This window comes from Mixophyes fleayi, chromosome 1 (assembly GCF_038048845.1).
Source record: "Mixophyes fleayi isolate aMixFle1 chromosome 1, aMixFle1.hap1, whole genome shotgun sequence".
In the NCBI taxonomy this organism is placed as follows: Eukaryota; Metazoa; Chordata; class Amphibia; order Anura; family Limnodynastidae; genus Mixophyes; species Mixophyes fleayi.
In genome coordinates this window covers 335,510,250-335,526,122 of record NC_134402.1, presented here as the reverse complement: position 1 = coordinate 335,526,122, position 15,873 = coordinate 335,510,250, and the positions used below count along the sequence as shown (strand labels likewise).

Below are 15,873 nucleotides of genomic sequence, written 5' to 3'. Positions count from 1 at the left end.
GGCTGGGGAGAGGCAACGGGACGGACCAGGGTGCATGCGCCCGACAGCAGAATCCGGCGGAAGAAAGGCATCAGGACGTCCTGGCCGGGAATCACCAGGCGTCCGTTCCCAGATTGCAGAGAAACAGCAGGGACGGCACCTGACAGTACCCCCTCCCTTCTTCTCCCCCAAAGAAGAGTTAGTCCTCTCCAGAAATCTAGCAAGGAGACGAGGAGCATGTAGATCAGCCTCAGGAACCCAGGATCTCTCCTCAGGGCCGTAGCCCTTCCAATGTTCCAGGTACTGGGAGTTGCCACGAACAGAGTGGACCTTCAAGATTCTTTCTACTTCATACTCATCACTTAGAGATGTTTTGATGGGCGGAGGGATGACTGGTTCTTTGAAGAATTCATTGAGGACCAGAGGTTATAGCAGGGAGATATGGAAAGCGTTGTGGATCCTGAGGGAAGGAGGTAAGGAGAGTTTATAGGAGACTGGATTGATGATTTGGGAGATAGCAAATAAAATGAGGAGCCAGCTTCATGGAGGGAACACGGAGTCTGAGGTTACGGGTTGCCAGCCAAACGCGGTCTCCTACTTTCAGGACAGGCAAATTTCTTCGGTGACGATCAGCAGCGCCCTTGTACAGCAGTGAGAACTCAGAGTCTTGCTTGGGTCTTGGCCCAAATTTGAGAGAAATCATGGATGAGAGTCGGCTGCGGGAACTGGAGATGCCGGAGTTTCTAATAAGAGGGGAGGAGTAGGGTGTCTTCCATAGACAGTAAAAAAGGGAGAGTAAACCGAGGAGGAATGTAGATGATTATTATGTGCAAACTCTGCCCAATAGAGAAGATCGCTCCAGGAGGCTTGGTGCTTGGAAGAAAAACACAGCAGGAAACATTCCATATCCTGATTAACCCGTTCGGTCTGTCCATTCGTCTGAGGGTGATAACTGGAAGAGAATTTAAGTTTGGTCCCAAGTTTAGCGCAGAAGGCTCTCCATAATCTAGCCGCAAACTGAACTCCACGATCAGAGATTATCTCCTGAGGGCACCCATGGAGACGGAACACATGCTTTAGGAACAATTGTGCGAGTTCGGAAGCCGAGGGGAGACCTTTACAGGGAATATAATGGGACATCTTGGAGAATCGGTCTACCACGACCCAGATAGTGTTGTAGCCGTGACTCCGAGGTAGATCGGTAATAAAGTCCATGGTAATACTAATCCAAGGAGAGTCGGGAATCAGAAGAGGAAGCAGAAGACCAGGAGGAACCTGTCTGGGAGTCTTGTGACGAGCACATACACAACAGGCCAAAACGAACTTGCGCACATCAGAACCAAGGGAAGGCCACCAGTAGTATCTGGAGAGGAAATCCTTAGTTTTCTTGTAGCCAGCATGACCTACGAATTTAGATTCATGAGCCCAACTTAGCAACTTGGGACGGAGATGCGGGTTTACAAAGGAGCGTCCAGGAGTAGGAGAGATCTAGTAGATTTGGTTAGAGCCACAACTTGAACAGGATTGAGGATGGTTTTATTGTCCGGAAGAACCAGGGAGTCAGAATTGTCAAAGGATCTGGACAAGGCGTCAGCTTTGAGATTCTTGGACCCAGAACGAAAGGTAAGTATAAGTTGGAAGCGAGAAAAAATAAAAATAAAAAAAGAGACCAGCGAGCCTGGCGAAGATTGAGGCACTGTGCCTCCTGGAGATAGGTTAGGTTCTTTTGGTCGGTCATCACTGTCATGGGATGAAGGGCCCCCTCAAGAAGGTAACGCCACTCTTCTAGTGCCATCTTGATAGCTAGGAGCTCCTTGTCCCCAATCCCATAGTTACTTTCACAACTGGAGAATTTTTTAGAGAGGAATCCACGTGTCTCAAAGGAACCAGAAGAAGACTTTTGGGACAGAACAGCCCCTATTCCCACGGAGGAGGCGTCCACCTCGAGAAAGAAGGGTCTCCCCTGATCAGGTTGTTTGAGAATGGGAGCAGAGCAGAAATTAAAGCCTCCTTAAGGGTTTTGAAGGCAGCAACCACATCCTGAGGCCATGGCTTATAGCAAGCTACTTTGCGAGTTAAGGCCGTAATAGGACCAATGATAGATGAGAATCCTTTAATAAACTGGCGGTAATAGTTGGCAAATCCGATGAACCGCTGAGTAGCTTTAAGACCACATGGTTGTGGCCAGTTGAGGATTGCTTCCACCTTTAAAGGGTCCATTTGGAGACAGGTGCCCAAAACAAGGTAGTCGAGGAAGGGCACTTGGGAACGTTCATTTGGGCATTTGTCAAGTTTACAATACAGGGAGTGTTTCCGGAGTCAGGAGAGAGCGGTCCTAACATGGCTGCGTTGAGAGCGCAAGTCAGGTGAGAATACCAGGATGTCATTCAGATAGACGATCACAGACTGATAAAGAAGATCTCGTTGACGAACTCCTGGCAAACAGCGGGGGCGTTACAGAGCCCAAAGGGCATCACTAAATACTAATAGTGCCCATCTCGAGTGCTGAAGGCTGTCTTCCACTCATCCACTTTTCGAATGCGTACCAGATTGTAGGCTCCTCTGAGTTCAAGTTTGGAGAAGATCTTGGCCCCCTGGATGCGGTCAAACAATTCTGTAATAAGGGGAAGCGGATAGCGATTCTTGATCATTATTGCGCTGAGGTGACGGTAATCAATGCAGAGTCTTAAGGAACCGACCTTCTTCTTGACGAAAAAGAATCCGGCCCCCGCGGGAGAGGAGGATTTTCGGATAAAGCCTCGCTGGAGATTTTCAGAAATGTACTGGGACATGGCTCCGGTCTCTGGTAAAGATAGCGGATATACCCTACCCTTAGGAATGGTCTTACCAGGAACGAACTCGATGGGACAGTCCCAAATATGATACGGAGGCAGACTCTCTGCGGCTGATTTGCTGAATACATCAAGGAAATCAAAGGTTCCAGAAGTGTAGGCTGAGAGGAGAGCGAGAGACAAGGCAGGTGGGTGGATACACCTTAGAGAGAAATCTATTAGAGCAAAAAGCACCCGAGGATACCTGGGCACGATGCCAATCAAACTGAGGAGAGTGAGTTCTCAGCCAGGGCAAACCCAAGATGATCAAATTGACGGATTGAGGAATGACCAGGAACTTGATCCACTCGTGATGAAGAACCCCTACCTGCAACCGGACTGGACTAGTGATACGCAATTCACAGCAGTGAGTACCAACGGTTGAGGCAACAGATGAAAGGGTATATGGAGTTTGGACACAAGAGTGGCGTATATGAAGTTCCTTTTGTGGATATAGAATCCACAAAAGAGGAACACTCCAAAGAGACATCCGTAGACTTAAAGGTAACTGGCATCAAGAAGTTGGTATCCTTGAGAAAACATGGAGTATGGAGACTGGATCCTAGGACGACCTCCCTCTTATCGCCTAGGAGGTGGAGTTTCCCTGCCTTTTAGGACAGGTCGATAGCAAATGACCGGACTCCCCACAATACAGGCAAAGACGGTTTATTTAGAGTGACAATTTAAAATATAGCAAAATTATATCATAACCATGTCCAGAGAACATGAATGACATGTCATGTTGGGAATGGAGTTATACTTAGACTATACTTACGCTTACATGTGCCCATCAGCAACTTGTCCATGGAAATAATTGCTAAATATTGATAACTATACACAATCTGACACAAGACTAATCTGTGTGGTTCCCTGGCAGTAGTCCCTCATGATTGTTATCCAATGGCAATTACAGCCTGCTGATGCCCTGTAGTGCCATTGCTACAGAGCAGCCACAGGTTGCCCATACCAGTCTTGATGTAGCGGGAGAAGCTCGGGAACGCGCAGCTAAGTATGCTCCCTCCCGAGCCGCGAGCCCTCCTACGTAGATGGAAGTGGTTGAAGCTGAGTGTGAAGGCGGGTACGCGCACGTATTGGTGAGGTGTGGCTCGGCGGGGGTTCGGGCACGCGCGCGCAGGAGGCGGAGGCGCGTTCCTGCATTGAAGTCAGAAAGTTGTGTCCGACTCCCGGGGACCGCTCCGGCTGAGCGGCAACATGGACGACCTGGGTGAGCGATGGGCTCTTGGGACGGTGGTCACCTATCTGTTTCTCTCCGTGATGGTTGTGTCTGTCTGTGCAGGCAGTTCTGTAAGGACTCGTTGCAGCCGAGTTCCTCCTTTTTGGTCGCTTAGTTCAGTAGTAGTATAGCGCATCACACAGTCCTATGAATGTCATGTGTGTGGTGCAATTGCTACTGTGGCCTGGAGCCTGGGATAAACTTACAAGTGTCACTCTTCATTTGCTCCGTTGAAGGAGCAATGCTTTCACACTGCATGCAGGTCTGTAGCTTGCTTTGGGGAATGCGGTCCTGAGATGCACTGGGTATAGACTGCCTGTGATTTGGAAGATAAGGGTGCCTTGCTATAGTCCGTGAGTGGTGTTGTATGTATCAATATGTTCCCCAAACTCACATATTCTGTGTTAACGTTCTTCTGATGCTGCACTGTTTGTGCATAGACACATGGGACTAGTTGAGCGTGTAGCACAATGTGGATAAATAGCATCACTGCCATATGCTTTAATTGTCATGTTTCTTTCTAAATGTATTGCCAGCAAGCTGCATATGTATATGTTCACGTTTTGGTGGTTGTTCCTTAACTTTATAACAGTCCAGAAGTCGTTTTTAATGTTTAAGCACTGCATTTCAATTCTAGAATATTAGCATATTTGTCTAAAACCAAGCCAGGCCCAGAAATGTCCCGCTTGTGTGAGCATAGTGGATCATTCTCCTTGCTGTGAAATGGACTATTCAATTTGTCTTTTGGAAGTTCCATATGACACATACTTGGTGTATGTTGCAGCTTTAAAAGGTCTCTGCACATCCTGTATGTGACAGAATTGAGTTACTACAGGGATCACAAGTCTGTTAGTAATGGGATTGAATGACAAGTAGTGACACAGTGAAGGGATATTTGTCTGCCCTATTTGAGAGACTTTACAAACAGGAGAATATATTTTATATATGCTGGAAATTTCTGATGCGTACTCTTGAGTGACATATCAGATTCCCTGATTGATATTTTTAATCTGTTTACGGTCTCAATTTCCCACATATCTTGTTTATAGTGAAGAAAATGCACGTGTAGTTTGTCCAGTGGTAAAGGTTTACAGTTTTAAATGGTGCCCTGGGCATAGAGATTGTCGACTGCAATCGGAGAAGGGATTGGCTTCTCTTGTTGTTATTTCAAGGGTTGGCTTGTGTGTTTCTTGGCTTGCCGTTCAGGGTTTGTTTTAAATAAAGTGTATGTTGGCTTTTAGTCTTGGCAGGATATGCAGCCGTGCTTACCATGTTTATGGTAGTTTGAGGTGACTCCGTCTTTGCCCCTTTTGTGTAATATTGTGGTGTATAGTATTTGTTTCTCATTAGGTACTAAAAATGTAATTATTGTGTAGAAAATAGTTGACTATCTTAGATACAGATTATCCCCATGTCAGTTGTTGTTTGCTCTCTCTTGTTTTTTTCTCTAAATTGCTAGGTCAGTAATTGGTGACCAAAAGCAAAATACTGTTGTATATTCAGTATAGAAATATATTTTCTGCTCTCAATTTCTTATTCAATAAAGGCCAGCCTTATTATATGCTCTAAATGGAGAGAGCTCTGTGTTTTTTAACATTTTTGCACGAGCTGGACACCCATGTGATAGAAGCTTACCTCTATGTCTGTATGTAATACCCAGGCTTGTTTTATTACTGTTTGTTCCCAGTTGTAAAGCGCTACTGAATATGGTGGCTTTATATAAATAATATTCTGTCCGTTCATGTTGTCACTTAGGTTATGCACGCTCTAGTGTTTCTATAATTGCATGTTTAAAGTGATATAAATTTAATATAATATGCGCTTAGATACGTTTACCAATGCATTCAAGTTGCATTTCTTCGACACATCTGTGACAAGGCAGGAAACTTATCTTGTTCATGCCAAACACACCGAAATGTTGCTTAACCACTTTCCATTACCTTTCCAATGCGCGCTCCCTTTGAGATGAATGTTTTCATCAGCGTTGATGCATGTCAACGCACTGAAATGAAAGTGTAAACATTAAATATTTAACAATGCCCTGCAGCAGAATGCAAGTAAACACAGGTAAATTGCAAATAGGGTTCAAAGAAGTTAACTTTCACAACCCTTTACATGCATTTAACTGTATTAGAAATGCATCTTAAACACAATTGTGACACCAAACTTGGGAAAATCATAAGAAGAAATCCTGACTAGGCATATTAATCCAGGTGTATTGGGAGCATGAAATTCCAGCGCAGATGCATTTTTCAGAAAGAAAAAACATGTCCTGGGGAAAGTAAAAAGCATAGGAGCCCAACCCAGTAATGTTTGACTGCCTGAAAATATTTACTTGTCGGTAATACATAATGTTGCTATGTAAATATTTGTACAGTAATTATTGAATATATTCTGCTGAGCTGTCTCCTACCTTACTACCACATTATTTTTAATTGAAAGGACCACAAGGTTTCCGCAGCATACTTAGGCTGTAAATAATTTGACTGTGTGAGTAAAGGTGCGATAACTACTGGTGTCTGTTGCGTTTACCTGCTTAATAGCTTGTCAATTCATTTGCCATAATTCATTCTGTTCTGGTTAATGTTGTCGTTTATCTTCAGTTATAAATGAGCAAGATTACAGCTGTATTATAGAGATATATTTAGAGGGGTGAAATTTGCTGGCAGTCTGTGGTGTATCTTTAGCGTAAACCTTATACTATACTGTTTTAAAAGGCATTACTCCACCTCTCCTCACTCATTATTAATCCAAAACACCTCAGTGTCTGGGTAATGGTGGCAAGCATTTCTGTGGTCTCGACATGACTGCAAACATTTGCTATAGAAACTTTATCATTTTCACATCCTGTAGTGCTGGTAAAAACGTGAACACTGTTTTCACAAATGCAACAGATCTCCAGGTAGCGTTCTTATCATTTTGGGAATTGTTTGGAGACTGTAAGATGAGTAAATAAAGGGTTGTAATATTCATCATGTTTGAAGTTCTGATAAAAAACAGTACTTGGTCAAATCACAAATCATTCACTCCCTGTAAAACGTTTCCAAATCTTTTAAATGTTTTTGTAAGAGAATGCAATTTATTTAGACCTGCATGGTCCTCTATATCACCCCTTCCTCTCTAGATTTTGAGCTGGCATTTGAGTAATAAGGTGTGTGTTGGTGTTGCAAGACATAGTTTGGAGGTGGAATTGTAGGGGGAAGGGATCCTTGCTGTTGATAGATGGGTGTGGGAGGAAGGGCCTGCTTCCTTACAAAGCTGAATTTTGTTTCCTTTCATTTTCAAATGTTTGCCCAGATGTTGAACCTCAAGCAATTGCTTTTGCTGTGGTCACTGTCTTGCATTCTACTCCATGCTACAAATTGGGGCAACCTACTTACCTTCCTCATTACAGCAGAGAAACTGATTGCTGTAAAGTATTCATAATAATGTACAAATACCACATGGCGTATGTACTGTGCTTTCATTCTCTGTTGTGAATGGGTAATATCATGTCACTCATTCTTTATGTAATTGCATAGATAAATTACTTCAATTAGTAAGCTGGGGTCTGACCTTTGTCCGCTATTATATAGATGGATACTCGCTTGCTCATATTTCTGAAGAACAATCAAAATTATGTTTACAAATAAAACACTGGTAAATAATGTATTGTCAAGTTTTTTTCTGCTAGTAATTTACAAAGAATGAAAAGGCAAATAACTTATTTGTCACTATCCAGTTACTGACTTTATTCATAACATACATTTCTTTCCCAGCCTACATAGTTGCGCTCCGCTGCATTTTTAAGTGCGTTATATACCTATTTATTGTGTTTATTCTGTTGGAAAGTTACTGTAGGTCACTGCAGCAAGTGTCCAAGAATCAGTAGAAGCTGATTACACTCAGGAATCTTGTGATTGAGTTGCTGATTAGTTTGTAGTGACTTGTGCTCTTGGTGTCCACATAAGGATTGATAATTCTGAGACTCGGTGCAGGAAGAGATATGGTGTTTGATCTCAGTTTGTCCTTTATATTATATGCAGCATATAGTCTCTGCCATTCCTGTGCAGTTACTCACTGTATGAGTATATGAGGTTACACGGGATTGGATTACAGCTCGAAGTGGTGTGTAATGAGTACTGGATATGAAGACACTGGGGACTCTGTTTCACTTTTCATGGATGGATATGCCTGCTTTGTACAGCTGTTTGCAGTTTGTGATTTACTTACATTTATGAACAGCAGCAGATGCAGTTGGTCCTTTGGAGATTGATAAGACTACTACCCTAGGCATTGTCTGTCTTTTTCCATAACTTCACCAACTTTCAAATGCACTTTTGTCTGTTTTCTATTGTGGAACTTATGATCATTTTAGAGACTCAAAAATAACTTATGTTTATATGTACATAAGACCAAGGTTTATATATTAATATAGTTCAATTTATTATACAAGGATTTGGGTTCCTATGGTAATAGTGTGACAGGATGTGCTTACTGAGTCACCTTGTCAGGGAAAATGGTTTTACAGATTTGTTTTGGGGTTCCTCTTACCGTCAGTAACATGCCATTAGTGACCACACCTACCGGTGCTGCTCTGCAACCAGACACTTGCCGACTATAAGAGTCGGTTATGCATCACCTTGGTGCCCAATGTTGTAGGAGATAAGTTACTGCCATAACCAGGCTCCTTCACTGGAGCTGCTTACTTCTGAGTGATGTGTGTCGCTGCACCAGTTGCACCTCTGTTGTGATTGGTTCCGCCTGACTGACTTTCTTTGGATCAGGGTAGCAGGGGGAGCGTCGACTCGGGGTTCAAGACTTGAATGCCACGGGGACGGTTCGCAGTGGTAGCTCTTGTCTGTAGGTCACATGATTTAAGTGGATTTATGCTTTAAGAATAGCAGTGTATTGACCAGTAATAGTGTGTAAAGAAGCTGTTAAACACAGCTAAAAAGTATTGATACACATAGATGAACTGTTTACATCAGGCTTTGCTGCCCATTTTATAAATTTGTCTTCACGCATCTTATCATTTAAATCAGTCCTGGTTTATTCACTTATCTTGTTTGTGAATCAGCCTGAACCTTAATCACACTATTAAAATTGCACTCTGGGATGGGGGTGAGGTTTTTTCCCCTCTGACCATGCACTACCAGGATGAGGGTTGGTTCAGCTCCCTCTGTATTATGGCATGGATAACTGCGACTGGAGGCTTTATCTATAAATCTCCCAGGAGATGTGCTCTGGGGTCTGGCATCCTCTCCAAGACTAGGAGGTATATTTACTAAACTGTAGGTTTGAAACAGTAGAGATGTTGCCTATGGTAACCAATCAGATTCTAGCTGTCATTTTGTAGAATGTAGTAAATAAATAACTACAATATGATTGGTTGCTATAGGCAACATCTCCACTTTTTCAAACCCGATGTTTAGTAAATATACCCATAAATCTGCTCCACAGGTATGGTATGAGGCCTTAGGGCAGCACACTTCCTTCTGCTCCTTGAGGCATACAGGTGGCAGCACACCAAAAGAATTAGAATGCAGTGCTGCTGCTCTCTGGCCCCCACTTGGATAAGGGTGTTGCAGCAGAGCCCTACTCATACACTCGCTCCTGCAGGGTTCATGGGGATACCGTTAGGGCTTCCAGCACTGCCTTCACCTGTTCTCTGCATTCAGTATCGCCAGATTCACACTGAACCACCAGGGTGAGTTAAAATCTGTACGTTAAACATTTTAAATAAGGCACACTCCGCTGACATTTCTGTTCTACATTTAAGCTTTACAGTGCTATTAGCACTGGTATTCAAATTATAAGCCGTCCAGCTGCATTTATGCGGGTTCCAGATTGATATATATTATAACACACACAGTGGTGCAAGTGGGCTGGTATATGGCCATACCGCCACTTCTCATTCATTGTAAAACTATCAAATCTCATTCACTTACATTTTCCACACTTGTAAATTTGCACTTTGACCACTGTGTGTGTGTGTGTGTGTGTATATATATATATATATATATATATATATATATATATATATATATATATACACACACATCAATATACATACACACATCAATATACATATATATGCAGTAATGTGAAAAATGAAGCACGCCCTCATTAAAATCTGTTTCTGTATATTATTGTATAATTAGCAATCATCTAGTTCTGTCTAAGCCCTAAAATTGTATAATTAGGATCTCTCATAGTAGATTTTACATTTGCTATTATTTATTCAAAAAAATAAGCCAACATGAAGACCCCATGTGTGAAAGGTCAGCACACCCTTGCTGCTTTCATGTCCATAATATAAGCTGTGGAGTTTTTCTAAGTTATATTGTCCTGTACTCTCCTTTGACTTTCTTGTTCCCTTTAACCACTTAATTATTTTTTTGTATATGGATCGCTTTACAATAGGATATCTGTGTGCAAGAAGGTGTCTGAATTATTATACATCGGTTATTAAACACTATGTTGTCGTTTTCTCATCTGTGGGCAGTGTCCTTTCTGTAGATGTGAGGTTCTCTATGCATTGCTGATGTTGCGGAGGTGCAGCAAGTGCCAGCATGCAGGGAATGTCGGGATTCCTTGAGACTGTACTTGGCAAACCTTCCATTTCCCTCCTGTGATAGGAACAGGCCCTGGGGGCAGCATTGCAGAAATCACTGTGGAATGTGATCGTACTGTGTCCGCCTTCTGTGGGTTTTTTTGTTGTTTTTTTCTCTTTTCTTTTGAAATTCCTCTCCTTGCCTGTTAACATACTGTTAACTTGGCAAACTATCTCATTTAATAGTTATTTAATAGTTTGATTTTTGGTCCCTACTGTTTTGAACTTAGTACTAAAACATTATTTGTATTGTAAAACGGTTTCTGGTAAATGAATAGTCCCATGCTTGAGAGCCCCACAAGATATTGATTGTTAAAAGACGCTAGCTGGCTGGCTTCTTCATAGCATCTGCCCTGTGAGTAAGGGTGAGTAATATGTAACGGAAATGGCTGTACTTCTGCTTAACCACCTAATAACCAATTATATGCCTTTCCCCCACCATCTTAACCAAGTATTCAGTGAATTGTATTTGGTGTATGTCTTTCTATAAGTTAAACTATTGTCATTTTAAATTTAAAAACATAGTAAACCTTACCTCAAACTATTTCTAGATGTACAACACTTTGACTATTTTGCTTTTATATAGGTAGAAACAGTAACTACCTTATACCTATATCTGTTTATATTACCTATACTACATGTAAATCTTTACCTGTTTACTGTATAATTGTGTGTGTATGCATAAAATTGAATATATTCTGTTTGGAATTCAAGTCATTTGTAGTTCTGATTTCTTAGTCTTTCAGATTTTCGTCAAACTATTTTTCAGCCTTATTTTTCGAATGCTGTGTCGTAGAGTTTATTGTGAATCAACATAGGGATCATAGATCATTAAGGCTAGACCACTCTTTTAATGGGCATATGTAATAAATATTTGCTTGCAAAAAAAGTGTGCTCCATTGTGTGGGCATCCCATTGATTTATCAGTTGGTTTTATGTATGATCCCTGTGACCCAGGATCATATCCATGTTATGTAGTTTTTGAAGTATTTGCTACAGAAAACTGCAAACTGCTGTCCTCTGTTATCAGTCATTCTAGGCAGTAAAATGTTCCTTGTATTGTCAGGTGGGTTACAGCCAGGATGTCAGGAGTGAAGAGCAATAAAAGCTCTCCCTCTCCAATTAAATCCTTATTTGAAATATATTACTCATAAGCTCCTGAGACCTTGTATATTTTTGTATTAATGTTAGTAGTAGTAGTTTTTTTATGTAACGAATTTATAGGTTATTTGGTCCTTTTTTAAATACTCTGTCCATGAATCTGCATTGTGTTTGGTACTTTAAGCAGGTATGAGTTTTGGCACATTTCATAGGTGAAAATATAGATCCTGTGTTTAGTTTATGTTAATGCTCTCTCCTGGAGAGAATTGTTTGTTAATTAATCAAGTTTGCCATATATACATCAGCTTTTCTTGTTTGTGAAAGGACTGCAACATACCTGTACATAAAAGTGAAACGTGCACATGCAGTTATAGGTCTGTTCAATGTTGATCAGATAATTACAGTATACAAACTTAACTCATCACCCACCGAGTATTACTTATTAGTATTTTTTACGGATATTGAATTGACTCACCAACTTGTTTAAATTGTTTAAGCATCTTAACTTTAATGTGAAAAATAGATAAAAAAGGCCTATTTTTTTGCAAATACTGATGATGAAAGTATCAGTTAGATACTCTGCTAAATAGTAAAAAATCAACAATTAGAGTTCTGATAGTGGTGGTATATATAAAATGGACCATTTGTGCCTATTTTGCATGTTTTACAAAAAACAATTTAACTACTCTTTAACAATTAGAAAGTGATTGGAATAACTGACCAGATTGTAACGCATTTCGCTAACTTTGGTAGTTGTGACCCTAACACAGTCTTGACCTTTCATTCAGAATCTAACGAATGAAGCATCATTGCGGTGTATTGCTTGTGGCTGCGCCACGTCTGACCACACTCTTATCTGCTTTCCTTTTATGCCTCACTCTGGAAGTGAGAGCAGCCAGGAGTTTTCTGGGTGTGTATCCAGCTGCTGACCTTTTGTCCTCTGTACTGTGTCTTTTTATGATCATAACTCCTGTGTGTGTGGGATATAGCATATGACTGACAATCCGGAAATGGCTGAATTGACTCACACTGAGAAATGTCTGACTGTTTGCTGAGCAGCTTCCATCCTGTTTATCTAGTGCACCCATTTACCTTTCTGCAGATGTAATCTTAGAGGCACGGATGCAGAATTTGCTATTTAGGACTTAAGTATTGGATAAAATATGGCACTTTTTTGTTTTAGCTTTCCTCACTTTGATATAAATCAGTCTTCTAGAAATAATGTAAAATGAGAAAATGTGACCCTAATTCAATAATTTTGAACGACTGTCCTACAATTCTGTACATATTAGTTATTTCTCATAGGTTCCTTCCTATTCATCAAATTTCTTTAGTGTTCAGAAGCTGAAAATACTTCTAGTATGTACTTATACCTTTTATTATTGTTTATATAGCACCAGTCATATTATGTAGCACTGTACAGAGAAAATGTAGAAAATCACACACATCCCTGCCCTGGTACAGCTTAAATTCTAAATTCCTTACCACACACACAGGTCCATTATTTGTCAGAAGCCATTTATCCTACCAGTAACTTTTTGGACTTTGGGAGGAAATCAGAGCACCTGGAGGAAGCACATGCAAACTCCACACAGATAGGACTTTGGTCAGAAATGGACGCAGAACACCAGTTCTGAGAGGCAGCAATGCTAAACACTATGCCACCATGCTGCTTTTGTTTCTAATGTCGACCCCTGTCAAGCCAGAATATTTAGGCTATGGCTAAGATAGCGATGATGCAAACAATTATCGCGTGTGACTGTATGTCATCATCACCATTTTGTCTGCATTTTTGTAACACTACATCCCCTGTACTACAAGCTTTGATTCTGAAACTGTGACTATTGTTTGAGTATGTCGGTCAGTAAGCAAATATCGCTGGTACCATAAGGGACCCACAGTTACAAAGGTGCTGAGCAGTCTCATATAACTGATTACAGACACTAGAGGTTATTTATTAACTGCAACATATGGGGACTCCCAGCACATTTCATTAAGTGCATGTGTACCTCTCTGGCTGCCTACTGCATTTATATGTGCGCTTCCACATCACACTTTTGGGAACCACCTTCAGTAAAATCACTGTCCACTTCTGCAGGATTGTTAGTCCAGGTGAAAGTCACTTCAAAGTCTATCCTTCTGTCACATTAGGACCTCCGCTTTAATGTCTCCCCCTTGATTTACTATTCACCCCTTGTAATGCATCTTGGTGAATCCTTATTTATTTCTTTACTCAAGCATGAGTGAGGGGTTTATTGGGAACGTCTTTATTACATATGTCTTGATCATATTTGTTAATCGGTTTATTACATGGATACTTGTGGGGATATCATATGAAGGTTGTCCCATTGAATGGATTGGATATCTTGCAGTCTTTGGCACCTCTAAAGTGCCTGTAGAGAAAGTCCTTTTGTGGAGTGAAAAGAGGTTTGTGGCCATACGCTAAACCAGTATCTCCTCCCCCATATGCACCCTCTCAATCTCCTGCATTCATTTAAATTTTTTCCTGCAAACAAATCTACCTTTGCATCTGGGAGCAATACAAAGTTTCAGTTCTCCTGTCCTGCTTTAAGCCAGGCACGCCTGTACCTGCACTCAGAAGATGCAGCCTTGTGCACCACTTGCAGAAACTGCCATCTTGGGCTAATCTATTTACAAAAACAGGTGCATGACATTACAAAATGGTATTTGCCTATGTGATCATTTTTTACTTTATTATCGCTATAGTTTAACCCTTACCTTGAACATCTGTAAAGACATCCTTGTAGTGAATGTGATATTTTATTAACTATAAAGGGTTGGGACAGTCTTAAAATATAAACCAATATTGGTTTAATTGTGATTTGTCAACAAATTATTACTTTAATGGTCTTTAATTTCAATAATTGGTGATTTCTATGTTAAAGAAATGCAAAAATAGTTTGACTGATGTAAGTAACCTTTATATGTCATTTAGCTGCAATTCACTCACTCTCTGTTTTTTCTGTACTGCAGACGCATTACTTGCTGACCTGGAATCCACCACATCTCATATTTCCAAGCGCCCTGTATTTTTATCAGAAGAGACTCCGTATTCCTTTCCCAGTGGGTGTCATACGTATCAGGAAATTTCCGTGCCACCTGCACATACTAGTGAGTCTCTCAATGGCACAGTTACTGACTCCCTGGATTCCTGGACCAACAGCTCCAATAAATTTTCCCAGCAGCAGGTAAATACTATGACCGCTTACATTGTCGTTGGGTTAGTTTTACAGATCCGTCTAGGGGTAAACCTGTCGCTACTAACTACTGGTGCTGCTTGGCTACCAGACATTAACTGACTAGAAGGGAGGAATTCAATTGGCTGCGTTACTGCCGAAAGTAACACGACCTGCGCACTATTACCATTCCTGCCTGCGGTAATAGTGTGCTTTATTACTGTTAGACGCAAGCAGAAATCCGGGTTGAATTTACCGTGTTCACAGTAATACGTTTAATGCAGCGTTTTTCCGGGGGGGGCATTGAATTCCCCCCGAAGTGTCAAATGTGCACCCAATTGTACACCAGGCTCCCTCACTGGCATCTGGGACCACTTACTTCTAGGTGCTGTATGTAACTACTGCAGCACCTATTTGCTGCTTGCTGACTGTGGCTGGTTCCTCCTGACTGCTTACTTTGGATCAGGACTGCTAGTTAGTGGGCAGCATATTGACCACTACAGAACAGTAAAAATATGGTGATGGCTCTTCTGTATGTCACATCTTGTACATCTGCATCTTGCAGAAACTGAGCAGTATTTTTACAAATAGTGATGCTTATTGCTCCTCAATTGTCAGAAAAGAGCTGTTAAACACGGCACCCACGTGAAGGTACTGGATGTACACGTACTTTTTACATGGAGCTTTGTTGCCCTTTTCTAGTTTTCGTGCATGTGGGATGCCTGCTCTAGGTTTAGCACTTCCTCCTAACCTAAACTGGCTGCAAAGGTAGCCAGATCCTGGGCAGCAGTCTACCTGGTTTCACTTTTGAAGCTCTCAGGGCTCTAGTGCGGTGGTGCTTTGCAGCTACTGGCTGTCCAAGGGCACCGCTGCTCTGTCCAAGGGCTGCAGCTGCTGCCCTTCCACTGGACCACCAGGAATGAGGGACCCTCTGGT

The 15,873-nt window shown here is 41.5% G+C and overlaps 1 protein-coding gene across 2 annotated transcripts in view; it reads left to right on the top strand.

The window, feature by feature from the left end:
- Positions 1-3,905: 3,905 nt before the first annotated feature.
- PXN (paxillin) overlaps positions 3,906-15,873 on the top strand; it is a 29,639-nt gene continuing 17,671 nt past the window's right edge. For both annotated transcript variants that reach the window (XM_075214890.1, XM_075214882.1), the window contains exons 1-2: positions 3,906-4,035; positions 14,735-14,949. In XM_075214890.1, the coding sequence (XP_075070991.1) occupies positions 4,023-4,035; positions 14,735-14,949 (228 nt within the window). In that variant the 5' untranslated portion in view covers positions 3,906-4,022. The remainder of the gene's footprint in view (positions 4,036-14,734; positions 14,950-15,873) is intronic.